The sequence below is a fragment of the Hemitrygon akajei genome, chromosome 10 (assembly GCF_048418815.1).
Source record: "Hemitrygon akajei chromosome 10, sHemAka1.3, whole genome shotgun sequence".
Classification (NCBI taxonomy): domain Eukaryota; kingdom Metazoa; phylum Chordata; class Chondrichthyes; order Myliobatiformes; family Dasyatidae; genus Hemitrygon; species Hemitrygon akajei.
In genome coordinates this window covers 114,440,949-114,454,063 of record NC_133133.1, presented here as the reverse complement: position 1 = coordinate 114,454,063, position 13,115 = coordinate 114,440,949, and the positions used below count along the sequence as shown (strand labels likewise).

Below are 13,115 nucleotides of genomic sequence, written 5' to 3'. Positions count from 1 at the left end.
TCCACAGCTACATAAACAAAATATAGCAGTACAGTTTTCAGAGTGAAAAATGAGCCTAATCGTTATGTAAGAGCTTGAAGTTTGTCTAAAGTAAAGCTGCTGAAAGGAGTAGCTTCACTCTGCTTACCTTAACGAAACTTGCCACCCTCTGCGCACCTCCTTCAAACCTCCGCTCAACCTTTTTTGTTTGAAGAGAACAAACTCCATAGTCGCTTCCAATTGAAATAAAATCTTTCAACTGGGATATTTTGATGAGCCTCTCTGGGGAAAATCAAATCACCCCACCACACAATTATTTGTAGGAGATCGTGGTTCACCTTAGCACCAATGACATCAGTAAGAAGGGGGAAGAGGTCCTGTGCAGTGAGTATAGGGAGTTAGGAAGAGGTTAAAGAACAGGAGGCAAGTCTAAGGAAGTCATCTAAGGATTACTCCCAATTCCACGTGCTTGTCAGGGCATGGATAGAATGATCGTACAGATGAATGAGTGACTGAGGAACTGTTGCAGGGGGCAGGGTTTAAGGTTCTTGGATAATTGGAACCTTTTCTGTGTCAGGGGTGACCTGTACAAGAGGGACAGGTTGCACCTCAGCTGGCGGGGAGCCAATATCCTTGCCAGGAGGATCTTACATTTCATGTTCTTTGTGAGTTGTTGAAGAACAAATGATAAGACTATAAAAGATGGGAGCAGAATTGGGCCATTTAGCCCATTGAGTCTGCTCTGCCACTTCGTCATGGATGCTCCATTTTCCCTCTCAACCCCATTCTTCTAAATTCGAGTGAGTACTGGGCAACATCCATCAATTGCTGCTCATATGATAAGCCTTTCATTCCAGGAATCATTCTTGTGAATGTCCTTTAAACCCTCTCCAATGTCAGCACATCCTTTGTAAAAACAAGGGGCCCAAAACTGCTCTCAATACTTCAAGTGAGGCCTCGCCAATGCCTTATAAAGCTTCAGTATTGCATTTATATTCTAGTCCTCTCAACTGAAATACTAACATTGCATTTGCCTTCCTCATAACTGACTCAACCTGGTAGTTAACCTTAAGGGAATACTGCATAAGGAATCCCAAGTCCCTTTGCTCCTTAGATTTTTGAATTTTCTCTGTGCTTAGACAACAGTTTATACTTTTGTTCCTTTTACCAAAGTGCACAATATACACTTACTGACACTGTAGTCCTTCTGCCATTTCTTTGCCTATTCTCCTGACCTGTAAGTCCTGTTGAAGCCTCCCTGCTTCCTCAGCACTACCTGTCCCTCCACTTACTTTCATGTTGGCCACAAAGCCATCAAGTCAAGTCAAGTCACTTTTATCCTGTCATCCAAATAACTGACATATAACATAAAAAGAAGCGGTTCAACACCAACCCCTGTGGAACACTACTTGTCACTGGTAGCCAACTAGAAAAGCTCTCTTTATTCCCATTCATTGCTTCCTACCTATCAGCCAATCCTCCGTCCGTGCTAGTTTTTTTCCCTGTAATACCATGGATTCTTGTCTTGTTAAGCAGCCTCCTATGTGGCACCTTGTCAAGGACCTTCTGAAAATCCAAGTACATAAAATCCACCAATCCTCTTTTGTCCTTCATGCTTGATATTTCCTCAAAATTCCAATAGATTTGTCGAGCAAAAATTTTCCCTTCGGGAAACTATGCTGACTTTTACCTATCTTATCATGTGCCTCCAAGACTCTGAGATCTCATCCTTAACAACTGACTCCAACATCCTCTCAACCTCTGAAGTCAGGCTAACTAGCTTATAATTTCCTTTCTTGTATGAAACTCCTTTCTTGAAGAGTGGAATAACCTTTGAAAATTCCCAGTTCTCCAGAATCATGCCAGAATCTAGTGATTCTTGAAAAAATTGTTACTAATGCCTTCATAACCTCTTCAGCTGCCTCATTCAGAACCCTGGAGTGTAATCCATCTGGTCCAGGTGACTTAACTACCTTCAAACCTTTCAGCTTTTGAAGCACATTCTGCCTAGTAATAGCAATTGCACTCACTTCTGCCACCTGACTCTATCAAACTTCCAGCATACTGTTAGTGTCTTCCACAATGAAGACAGATGCAAAATGCTTATTCAACTTGTCCACTATTTCCTTGTCCCCCATTACTACCTCTCTAGTGGTCCATTAATCTCTCCCTCTCCCTCTCCCTCTATTCCCTTTCTTTTGCTTTATTGTTGTTTTTGACTTCCCTTCTCAGCCAAGATTGCATCATCCTGCCTTTAGAATAACAATTCTTCTTTGTGATGTTTCCTGCCTCCACTTTATGAATTTCTCCCAGAAACTCAAGTCATTGCTGTTCTGCTGTCACCCCTGCTAGTATCTCCTTCCAATCAACTTTGGCTAGCTCCTCTGTCATGCTTATATAATTCCCTTTACTCCACTGATGATACATCTAACTTCAGATTCTCCTTCTCAACTTGCAGGGTGAAGTCTATCATATTATGATCACTGCCTCCAAAGGGTTTCTTTACCTTCAACTCCCTAATTAAATCCAGTTCATTACTCAACACACAATCCAGAATAGCCTTTCCCTGAGTGGCCTCAACTACAAACTGCTCTTAAAAAACCATCTCATAGGCATTCTACAAATTCTTGGGATCCAGCACCAATCTGATTTTCCCTATCTACCCCATGGCCATTGTAATATTGCCTTTTTGACATATGTTTTTTGTCTCCCATTGTAATTTGAATCCCACATCCTAGCTACAATCAATGATGAGGGGCTTTTTCCCAGGGCTGAAATAGGTAACATATGAGGGGGCATAGTTTTAAGTTGCTAGGAAATGGGTACCGAGGGGATGTCAGGGGTAAGTTTTTCACACAGAGAGTGGTGCGTGCATGGAACGCACTGTTGGCGGTGGTGCTGGAAGCGGATAAAATAGGGTCTTTTAAGAGCCTCTTAGATATAGGTACATGGAGCTTAGAAAGATAGAGGGCTATGTGCTAGGGAAATTCTAGGCATTCTCTAGAGTAGGTTACATGGTCTGCACAACATTGTGGGCCAAAGGGCCTGTAATGTGCTGTAAATTTTTATGTTGTATGTTCTACCATTTGGAGGCCTGTGTATAATTTCCATCAGGGTCTTTTTATGCTTGTGGTTTCTTAACTCTACTCACAAGGATTCTACTGTTCATCTTCTGATCCTATGTCACTTCTTTCTAAGAATTTGATTTCAGTTTTTACCAACAGAGCCACCCCACCCCATCTGCCTACCTGCCTGGTTTTTTGATATAATGTGTATCCTTGAATATTAAGCTCCCAAGTATGATCCTACAGTGGCATGCCTACCAAAATCTCTAACTGCTTGACAAGATCATCTACCTTATTTTGTATACTGTGTGCATTCAAATATAACACCTTCAGTCCTGTATTTGTCACCCTTTTCAATTTTTGTCCCCATGTTACACTGCAACTTATCCCACTGACTGCAATTTTGCCCTATCATTTGCTTGTCCTTCCTGACAGTCTGCATCTGCTTGGATACCAAATCCCCCAACCGCAGCACTATCACTCTGGTTCCCACCCCACTGTCAAGTTAGTTTAAACCCTCCACAACAGCTCTAGCAAACCTGCCCGCAAGGATTTTGGTGCCCCTGAGGTTTAGGTGTAACTTGTTCCTTTTGTACAGGTCATACTTTCCCCAGAAAAAAATCCCAAAGATCCAGAAATCTGAGAACACAGAGTGAATGACAGAGAACTGTGCAATGATGTGCATACTTTGCAGAATGTCTTCCACAAGTAATAATTACATTCTTGAAGAGTGAGAATATATAATAAACACATGGATATATAACCGAAACAGAAACCACACAGCTTATACAATCCTGTTTTGGGGTTTCTTATTCCATTTTAAGAATTTTTGAAGCTCACTTAGGAATTCCATTTTCTTAATGAGAATTATCTGCATGCATTGGCACCACTGCTCTTTTTTTTAAAACAAGTCCTCAGAATTTTAGGAATAAGTGACTACACTTTCATTGACATATTTGATTTGCAAAAGCTAACTGGTTTTCATGCAATTTATTTTGAAGATTACATATGTATTTTAGCTCACTGCACCTAATGGGAACAAAATAATCCTTCCAATTAAAACCACAATGTTCTCCAAGACCATTTTGAGAAGCATGCACAAAATGCTGGAGGAGCTCAGCCAGCCAGAGAATATTTATGGAGGAGAATAAACTGTTGATGCTTCGGGTCCGGACGCTTCATCAGTCTGATGAAAGGTCTCAGTCCAAAATAGGTGCTGCCTCACTTGCTGATTTCCTCCAGAATTGTGTGAGTGTTGCTCCAACCTTTTAGTTGCAGCTGGTGAGAATCTTTGTACCTTCTTCGTCAGGAAATGTGTTCACCTCACAGACAACAAGAAGGCAGCCCACCATTACCTTATCGAGGACAACAAGAGATATTAAGTTCAACCTTGTTTGAGTGGCCACATCCTGAGGAATAATGTACATAATGTGGTTCCTTTTGAGAAAGCATACCTTTATGCCTACCCAGTTGCATATATTTGCTGCAGCCTTTAGGAAGGCGGTACAAGAGCCTGAGGTCCCACACCACCAGTTTCAGAAACAGTTATTACCCTACAACCATCAGGCTCCTGAACCAGCGTGGATAAGTTCACTCACCTCAACAATGAACTGATTCCACAACCTATGAACTCACTTTCTAGTACGCAACAACTCCTGATCTCTATTATTTATTTATTTTCAGTATTTGTACCGTTTGTCATCTTTTGCACATTGGCTGTTTGATAGTCTTAGTGTATAGTTTTTCATGATTCTATTGTATTTCTTTGTTCTACGTTCAATGCCTACAAGAAAAGTCAATCTTGTCTGTGTTGTACAGTGAGCTTGTCCCACTGCCTATGTTTGGCCTATAGCCCTCTTCACCTCTCTATGTACTTAACTAGATGGCTTTTAAATGTTGCTAAGATACCTCCCTCAACCACAGTTTCTTGCAGCACATACCCCTGATGTCCTTTCTCAATCTCTCACCTCTGATCTTAAACTTATGCCCCTCACGATCTTGTTTGCCTCTATCAGCAACTCCCCTGCATCTTAGTTTACGCAGCCTTGTTATTGAAGATCCTCCCTCCCCCCGCCCCATCCAGACACCATCAGGATAAATCTTTTCTGCTCTTTATTTAAAGGGTGACCAAACTGTGCACAATTTTGTTTAATAGCAGGTAAGCATGATTAGCATGGATGGATACTTGGTTAGCATGGTCAGCAGAACAAAGGCCTGTTTCTGTGCTGTATGACTTTGACTGATAAAATACTTCACTAGCTGACATAGCAGCCCCTAAAATTGTGTAGGGCAGACTTCCCAACCGGCTAGGCAGAATGCTTATCAGACAGGGTTTAAGAAAATTTAAACAACACCATTTTGTTAAATACAAGCAATTCTGCAGATGCTGGAAATCCAGAGCAACATACCCCAAATGCTTGAGGAACTTGGCAAGTCAAGCATCATCTGTGGAGGAGAATAAACGGTTGACCTTTCAGGCCGAGTCCCTTCATCAGGAGTGATGATCAGAAACCTAACTTTGTTTGCTTCCTGAAACATCTGAATAGCTTACAGTAACTTTTCACTAGTTAGGGAATGATTCCTCCTCATGGAGGATACCTTTTGTTCTTCGTTGACTAAATATAATGAAGGCAAGAAAGTATTTTTTGCAAGGGGGTGTGACTACCAATGTTGATCTGTAGATCCTGCATCTATGCATTGTTTTCTCAGTGCTGTGGAGCTGATGTGTTCAAGGTATAGGCACTGACTTATCAGGATGGCATGTGGCACAGACAGAAAGCCAAAGCTGGCAACCTTCAGGGACAATGTTATTATTGTTTTTCTCACTGTCAGAAGTTAGTGGGAGAAAAATAAGACCATAATCCATAAAACATAGCAGAATTATATCATTCATCCCATAGAATCTGCTCCACCATTCTATCATGGCTGATGTTGAGGAAGTACTCATGAGTGGTGCTGAATTTCTTGTTTGCATTGTAAGTGCCATGTGGGAAAACAACATGAAGTTGCAAAAGAACTTTAAAGTAATTCATTCAGTTATACAACACGAGAGCAGGTTCTTCAGTGCATTAAATCTATGTAGACCATCAGGTACCCACTTGCACAATAATCTTAAATAAATGCCATTTAATTCCTTTTTCCTCCCCATCTCCTTCCCTTTCACCCATGGTCTACTCTTCTCTCCTATCAGATTTCTTCTACAATCCTTCACCCTTTTCACCTATTCGCTCCCAGCTTCTCATTTCATCCCCTTCTTCCACTCACCCTACTTCCTCCTCACCTGGAATCGCCTATCGCCTGCAACTTGTACTCCTCCCCCTTCTGCCTCTACCTTATTCTGGCTTCTTCTCCCTTTCTGCCCCAAAGAAGGGTCTCTGCCCCAAATGTTGACTGTTCATTTCCATGGATGCTGCTTGACCTGAGTTCCTCCAGCATTTTGTGTGTGCTGCTCCCAATTTTTCAGAATCTCATGTGTTTGCCATTTAATTCTCCCTGTATTCCCATTAACTATGGATGGCACAGTAGAGTAGCGGTTAGTGTAATGCTGTCACTATGCCATCCATTGGTCATGGTAATGCAGGGGGAATTAAGTAGCAAACACAAGATTCTGCAGATGCTGGAGATCCAAAGCCAGGTTCAATTCCGCTGCTGTCAGTAAGGAGTTTGTACATTCTTTCCATGACTGCATGCGTTTCCTTGGGTTACTCCATTTTCCTCCCACATTCCAAAGACGTGGGTTAGGGGGTAATTGGGTGGCGCTGGCTCATTATACTGGAGGGGGCTGTTACACTACAGTATCTCTAAATAAAATAACATACTTCTTTGAGATATGGGCAGAAACCCAAATCAGTCACAGGAAGAAGGATCAAACAGAGCACCAGAGATTGGGATCAAATGTGATTGCTTGAACTGTGATGCGACAGCTTTCCTAGCTGTGACACTGACATGAAAACTATCAAATACCTTCCTAGGGTACAGATTTCAATACAAATATGCATTTAAACCATTGTCTTTGTTTTTAGGACATTTGGAACCTTTCCATGCAACACAGGTATGGAATAACATTATCCAAGCCCTGCAGACCCAGGTGGAGGTGAGGCATTACAAACGTTTCTGGAGGACGTATAATGACTGCTTCACTGGTGCTGATGCAGTTGATGTGGTGTTGAGCCACCTTATGCAAAGCGTGTACTTCGTCAACAGTGATATCTCACGTTTGAAAGCAGCTCGTCTCTGCCACGCTCTGATGGAGCACAGAGTGTTTGAGCCTGTTAACACGAGACTCTTCGGTAAAGAGCAGCAAATGATGTTCGAAGATTGTGGTAGCAGCCTCTACAGGTTTATGGAAGATTGTGCATTCTCTGGTCAGGACCAGAGACCAGAGGATTTGTTTCACCATGAAAGACTGCTGCCAAGGAAGAAATGTCCCATGTAAGGTTTTATTTTCTCTTTGGCTGTTGCATTGCATGTATTTCTTGTTTATCCCTCAGCTCAATCAGTTCTGTAGAGGAGTCAGGCATGAGGGTAGAGTGATCATAATATGGTGGAATTCTTCATTAAGATGGAGAGTGACATAGTTAATTCAGAAACAAAGGTTCTGAACTTAAAGAAGGGTAACTTTGAAGGTATGAGACGTGAATTAGCTGAGATAGACTGGCAAATGATACTTAAAGGGTTGACAGTGGAAATGCAATGGCAAGCATTTAGAGATCGCATGGATGAACTACAATTGTTCATCCCAGTTTGGCAAAAGAATAAACCAGGGAAGGTAGTGCACCCATGTCTGACAAGGGAAATTAGGGATAGTATCAAGTCCAAAGAAGAAACATATAAATTAGCAAAAAAAAAAAGCGGCACACCTGAGGACTGGGAGAAATTCAGAGACAAGCAGAGGAGGACAAAGGGCTTAATTAGGAAAGGGAAAAAAGATAATGAGAGAAAGCTGGCAGGGAACATAAAAACTGACTGTAAAAGCTTTTATAGATACTTGAAAAGAAAAAGATTGGTCAAGACAAATGTAGGTCCTTTATAGTCAAAAACAGGTGAATTGATCATAGGGAACAAAGACATGGCAGACCAATTGAATAACTACTTTGGTTCTGTCTTCACTAAGGAGGACATCAATAATCTTCCGGAAATAGTAGGGGACCGAGGGTCTAGTGAGATGGAGGAACTGAGGGAAATACATGTTAGTAGGGAAGAGGTGTTAGATAAATTGAAGGGATTAAAGGCAGATAAATCCCCAGGGCCAGATGGTCTGCATCCCCGAGTGCTTAAGGAAGTAGCCCAAGAAATAGTGGATGCATTAGTGATAATTTTTCAAAACTCCTTAGATTCTGGATTAGTCCCTGAGGATTGGAGGGTGGATAATGTGATAACAGCACATTTGGAAAGGGGTGAAATCATCGGACAAAGTCAGCATGGATTTGTGAAAGGAAAATCATGTCTGACGAATCTTATAGAATTTTTTGAAGATGTAACTAGTAGAGTGGATAGGGGAGAGCCAGTGGATGTGGTATATTTAGATTTTCCAAAGGCTTTTGACAAGGTCCCACACAGGAGATTAGTGTGCAAACTTAAAGCACATGGTATTGGGGGTATGGTATTGATGTGGACAGAGAATTGGTTGGCAGACAGGAAGCAAAGAGTGGGAGTAAACGGGACCTTTTCAGAATGGCAGGCAGTGACTAGTGGGGTACCGCAAGGCTCAGTGCTGGGACCCCAGTTGTTTACAATATATATTAATGATTTAGACGAGGGAATTAAATGCAGCATCTCCAAGTTTGCGGATGACAGGAAGCTGGGCGGCGGTGTTAGCTGTGAGGAAGATGCTAAGAGGATGCAGGGTGACTTGGATAGGTTAGGTGAGTGGGCAAATTCATGGCAGATGCAATTTAATGTGGATAAATGTGAAGTTATCCACTTTGGTTGCAAGAACAGGAAAACAGATTATTATCTGAACGGTGGCCGATTAGGAAAAGGGGAGGTGCAACGAGACCTGGGTGTCATTGTACATCAGTCATTGAAGGTGGGCATGCAGGTACAGCAGGCGGTGAAAAAGGCAAATGGTATGTTGGCATTCATAGCAAAAGGATTTGAGTACAGGAGGAGGGAGGTTCTACCGCAGTTGTACAAGGCCTTGGTGAGACCGCACCTAGAATATTGTGTACAGTTTTGGTCCCCTAATCTGAGGAAAGACATTCTTGCCATAGAGGGAGTACAGAGAAGGTTCACCAGATTGATTCCTGGGATGGCAGGACTTTCATATGAAGAAAGACTGGATCGACTAGGCTTATACTCACTGGAATTTAGAAGATTGAGGGGGGATCTTATTGAAACGTATAAAATTCTAAAGGGATTGGACAGGCTAGATGCAGGAAGATTGTTTCCGATGTTGGGGAAGTCCAGAACGAGGGGTCACAGTTTAAGGATAAAGGGGAAGCCTTTTAGGACCGAGATGAGGAAAAACTTCTTCACAGATTCACCACTCTCTGTGTGGAATTCTCTGCCACAGGAAACAGTTGAGGCCAGTTCATTGGCTATATTTAAGAGGAAGTTAGATATGGCCCTTGTAGCTAAAGGGATCAGGGGGTATGGAGAGAAAGCAGGTACAGGGTTCTGAGTTGGATGATCAGCCATGATCATACTGAATGGCGGTGCAGGCTCGACAGGCCGAATGGCCTACTCCTGCACCTATTTTCTGTTTCTGTGGGCCTAGGCCTTGGGTCTGGAATCAAATATTAATCCAAACAAGTCAAGCTTGATGCATTAATTGTTGGGTTTCTCTATCGGATTCATCTTTTTTCCAAAGGAAATGAAGTTCAACCTCAAACTGTTGTGGTTGTATTTTAATTGCCTTTAAATGGGCATCAATTTCATTGCCACCCCAACTATCAGTCACTTAGTTATCAAAATTCAAAGTACATCATATACTACCCTGAGATGAATTCTCTTGCAGTATTTGCAGGAAAATAAATACTGTACAATAGAATTTATGAAAACAAAGACCGATACTCAATGTGCAGAAAACAAATTGAGCAAATAAATAAAAATACTGAGAATGTGAGTTGCAAATAGTACTTGAAATTGAGCTTGCAGTTTGTAGAATTAGTTCCGAGTGGATGTGAAGTTATCCACCTCCTGCCTGATGGTAATAGCAAAAAGAGAGCATTCCCTAGACAGTGGGAGTCTTTGGATGCTGCTTTCTGGTAGCAGCACAACTTGTAGGTGTACTCATTAATAGGAAAGTCTTTGTGATGAACTGGGCTGTATCCACCACTTTCTGTAGCCTTTTCTGTTCCTGGGCATTGATGGCATGGTATAGAAATGTGATGGAACCAAACTGTGCATCTATAAAAGTTTGTAAAAGTATCCAGAACATTGCTGATGTTGCTTTAGATTGAATATACAACAATTCAATTTTATGGCTCTGCATGAAATTGATAAATATGAGTGTGGAAATACAATGTGAATGTCACAGAATTCTTTTTCATTTGTTTGTGTGACTTTACAAATTCATAGCTCAGATAGTGCAAACTTCACTCTGTCCCTATACATCTAGTTGAAAAATTGTGTGAAAACACACTGGATACATATATACTATTAATTATTAATTGGTGTTTTTTCTCATTCTCAGCCAAGTTGGAAAGGTTGTGTGTGTGTGTGAGGAATTCATAATGATTTTGTTTAAAATACAGCACAGTAACAGGCCCTTCTGGCCCAACAAGCCCACGCCACCCAATTATATCCATGTGACCAATTCAATGCAAAACACACACAAAATGCTGGAGGTACTCAGCAGGTCAAGCAGCATCTATGGAAATGAATAAACAGTTAATGTTTTGGGATGAGACCTTTCCTTGAGACTCGTGACAAATTAAGTTGTACATTTTTGGAATATGGGACGAAACTGGAGCACCTGGATGAAACCCATGCAGTCATGGAGACTTGGAGTACAAACTTCTTACAGACAGTGGCGGGGTTTGAACTCTGGTCTGGTGCTGTAATAGTGTTAAGATAACTGCTATGCTTCTGTCAACCTGAAATTATTAACCTGCTCAGTTGAGGAAAAACACCAGAGACACGAAATTACCTCTGAAACGGTTTTTATTCAGAGAGGAGTTCGCAGCCCCATGCACTTCGGGCATAAGGTAGCCAACTCTCAATTTGTCGGTTTACAAAGGTCATACTTATACCCAAAAGCAGGGCACTACATTCGCAAATATGGTTACCGATTCAAATTTGTCAATTGATTGGCTATTGCATAGCTAAGCACGCGAAATACTCGGAATAAGCATAGACGCAAGCGTAATACTTGGAATGGGTATGGACGCAAGCAAAACACTCGAAGTGGGTATATAGCTCAAAATACTTTGCCGAACACATTGTCTTGTGGTCGCAAGGTTCCTCTTCTTTGTGGTTGCCACATGCTGTCTGGCATCTTATTTTAGCTACCTCTTCCCTGTCCTCCTACACTTCCCCAATGACGTATCCTCTCCCTGGTCCTGTCTACATATTTTACTACACTTACCCCTCGCCCACCCCTTCTACACGTACCCCTTACCCTCTTCACATTCTCACTCCTGTGCTGCTAATCAGAGAATTTACAACCCCAACTAAGACCATTTGGTCTCACTGATTCTCCTCCAAATGGGAACAATGAACTGGAATGTCAATGTGATTTTGTGGAGTTGTGACATCTTAGAAATGTACCATTTGTAATTGCACACTAATCATAGATCTACAAAAAACAAGTAAGATCTGGTTCAAGCTCTAGACTGTGGCAACATTTCACTAAATAAGCTACTTCTGTCTCATCATAATCTTATTACTCCAGCTATTTAGTTTACTATAATATTGTGTCTATTAGAAATAGGCAATGACTACAATGGAGAGCACAGTAATGTAGAAGTCAGTATAACATTATTGCAGCGCCAACTGTAAAATTGGGGTTCAATTCTTGCCGCTGTCCTTTTGTATGTTCCCTTCATGAATACATGGGTTTCCTCTGGGTGCTTCAGTATCCTCCCACATTCTAATGACGTTTGTGTTAGGGTTAATGAGCTGTGGGTATGCTGCATTGGCACCAGAAGAATGATGACGCCTGCAGGCTGCCCAGTACAATCCTCACTGATTTGATTTGACACAAACTACGCACTTCACTGTACAGTATGTACATGCGACAAATATCGCTAATCTTTTTAAAAAAGTTTTGTCGAGTTCTGGCAAAATGGTTTTCTTTGAACATTCTGCGTAAAATAATTACTTTTTTTTTTAAACAGACCAGATAAAATAACTTACTCAAATCCTATTGCCTTGGAAGCCTGTGACAAAAGGATTGAACAAGTTTTGCAAGCAATCAGCCTTCGTCCATCACTACCCACAAACATAAAAATGAAAGCACCAACCAGCCTGTTGCCAAAGAAAGGTAAAATTGCATTGTGGTATTTGAATACACAAAGCTTTGCATTTTTCGTTATGCCTCTCTTTTGTCTGTGATATAATAAACCTTAAGCTTGATACTGTCAGGCAGAAGGTACTGCAGTATAAGAACAAGGACTGGTGGACTGAGCAACAGTTTCTTCTCCCAGGCTGTGAGACTTCTGCACACCCTGCTACCAATATTTATGACATTACTAGCAGCAGTAATACTGTTGTATATTTTAATATGCTGTATATGCACTTTATGTCAACTTGTACATCTGCAGAATTTTGTTTTGTCTGTTAAAGTGGTATTAACACGATAATATGTGATGTATGTATTGTGTTGTGCACCTTGGTCCCTGAGCAATGTTGTTTTGTTTAACTGTGTACTGTTGAATGACAATGAACTTGATCTTAAACTAAAACTTGTCTGTATGTTCAGTGACTTAGGCAGAAATCTTTGTTCAAAATCCTGGCCATTCTTTCATACTGAACATTTGGAGTAAACAATAGGCTTTATGCACAAGTTATTTTAGGTTGTGTTGTAAGTCTCCAATCCTTTATTGGATTAGTACACAGGTAGATTAAAGTGGACTCAGCCAATACTGACCCTAAACACTCATTCCAACTTTCACTCCCATTGCTTTC

At 41.3% G+C, this 13,115-nt stretch overlaps 1 protein-coding gene across 1 annotated transcript in view; it reads left to right on the top strand.

Moving 5' to 3' along the window:
- depdc4 (DEP domain containing 4) overlaps positions 1-13,115 on the top strand; it is a 78,737-nt gene that overhangs the window by 31,994 nt on the left and 33,628 nt on the right. The window contains exons 2-3 of the mRNA XM_073058778.1: positions 7,067-7,475; positions 12,326-12,471. Of these exons, the coding sequence (XP_072914879.1) occupies positions 7,067-7,475; positions 12,326-12,471 (555 nt within the window). The remainder of the gene's footprint in view (positions 1-7,066; positions 7,476-12,325; positions 12,472-13,115) is intronic.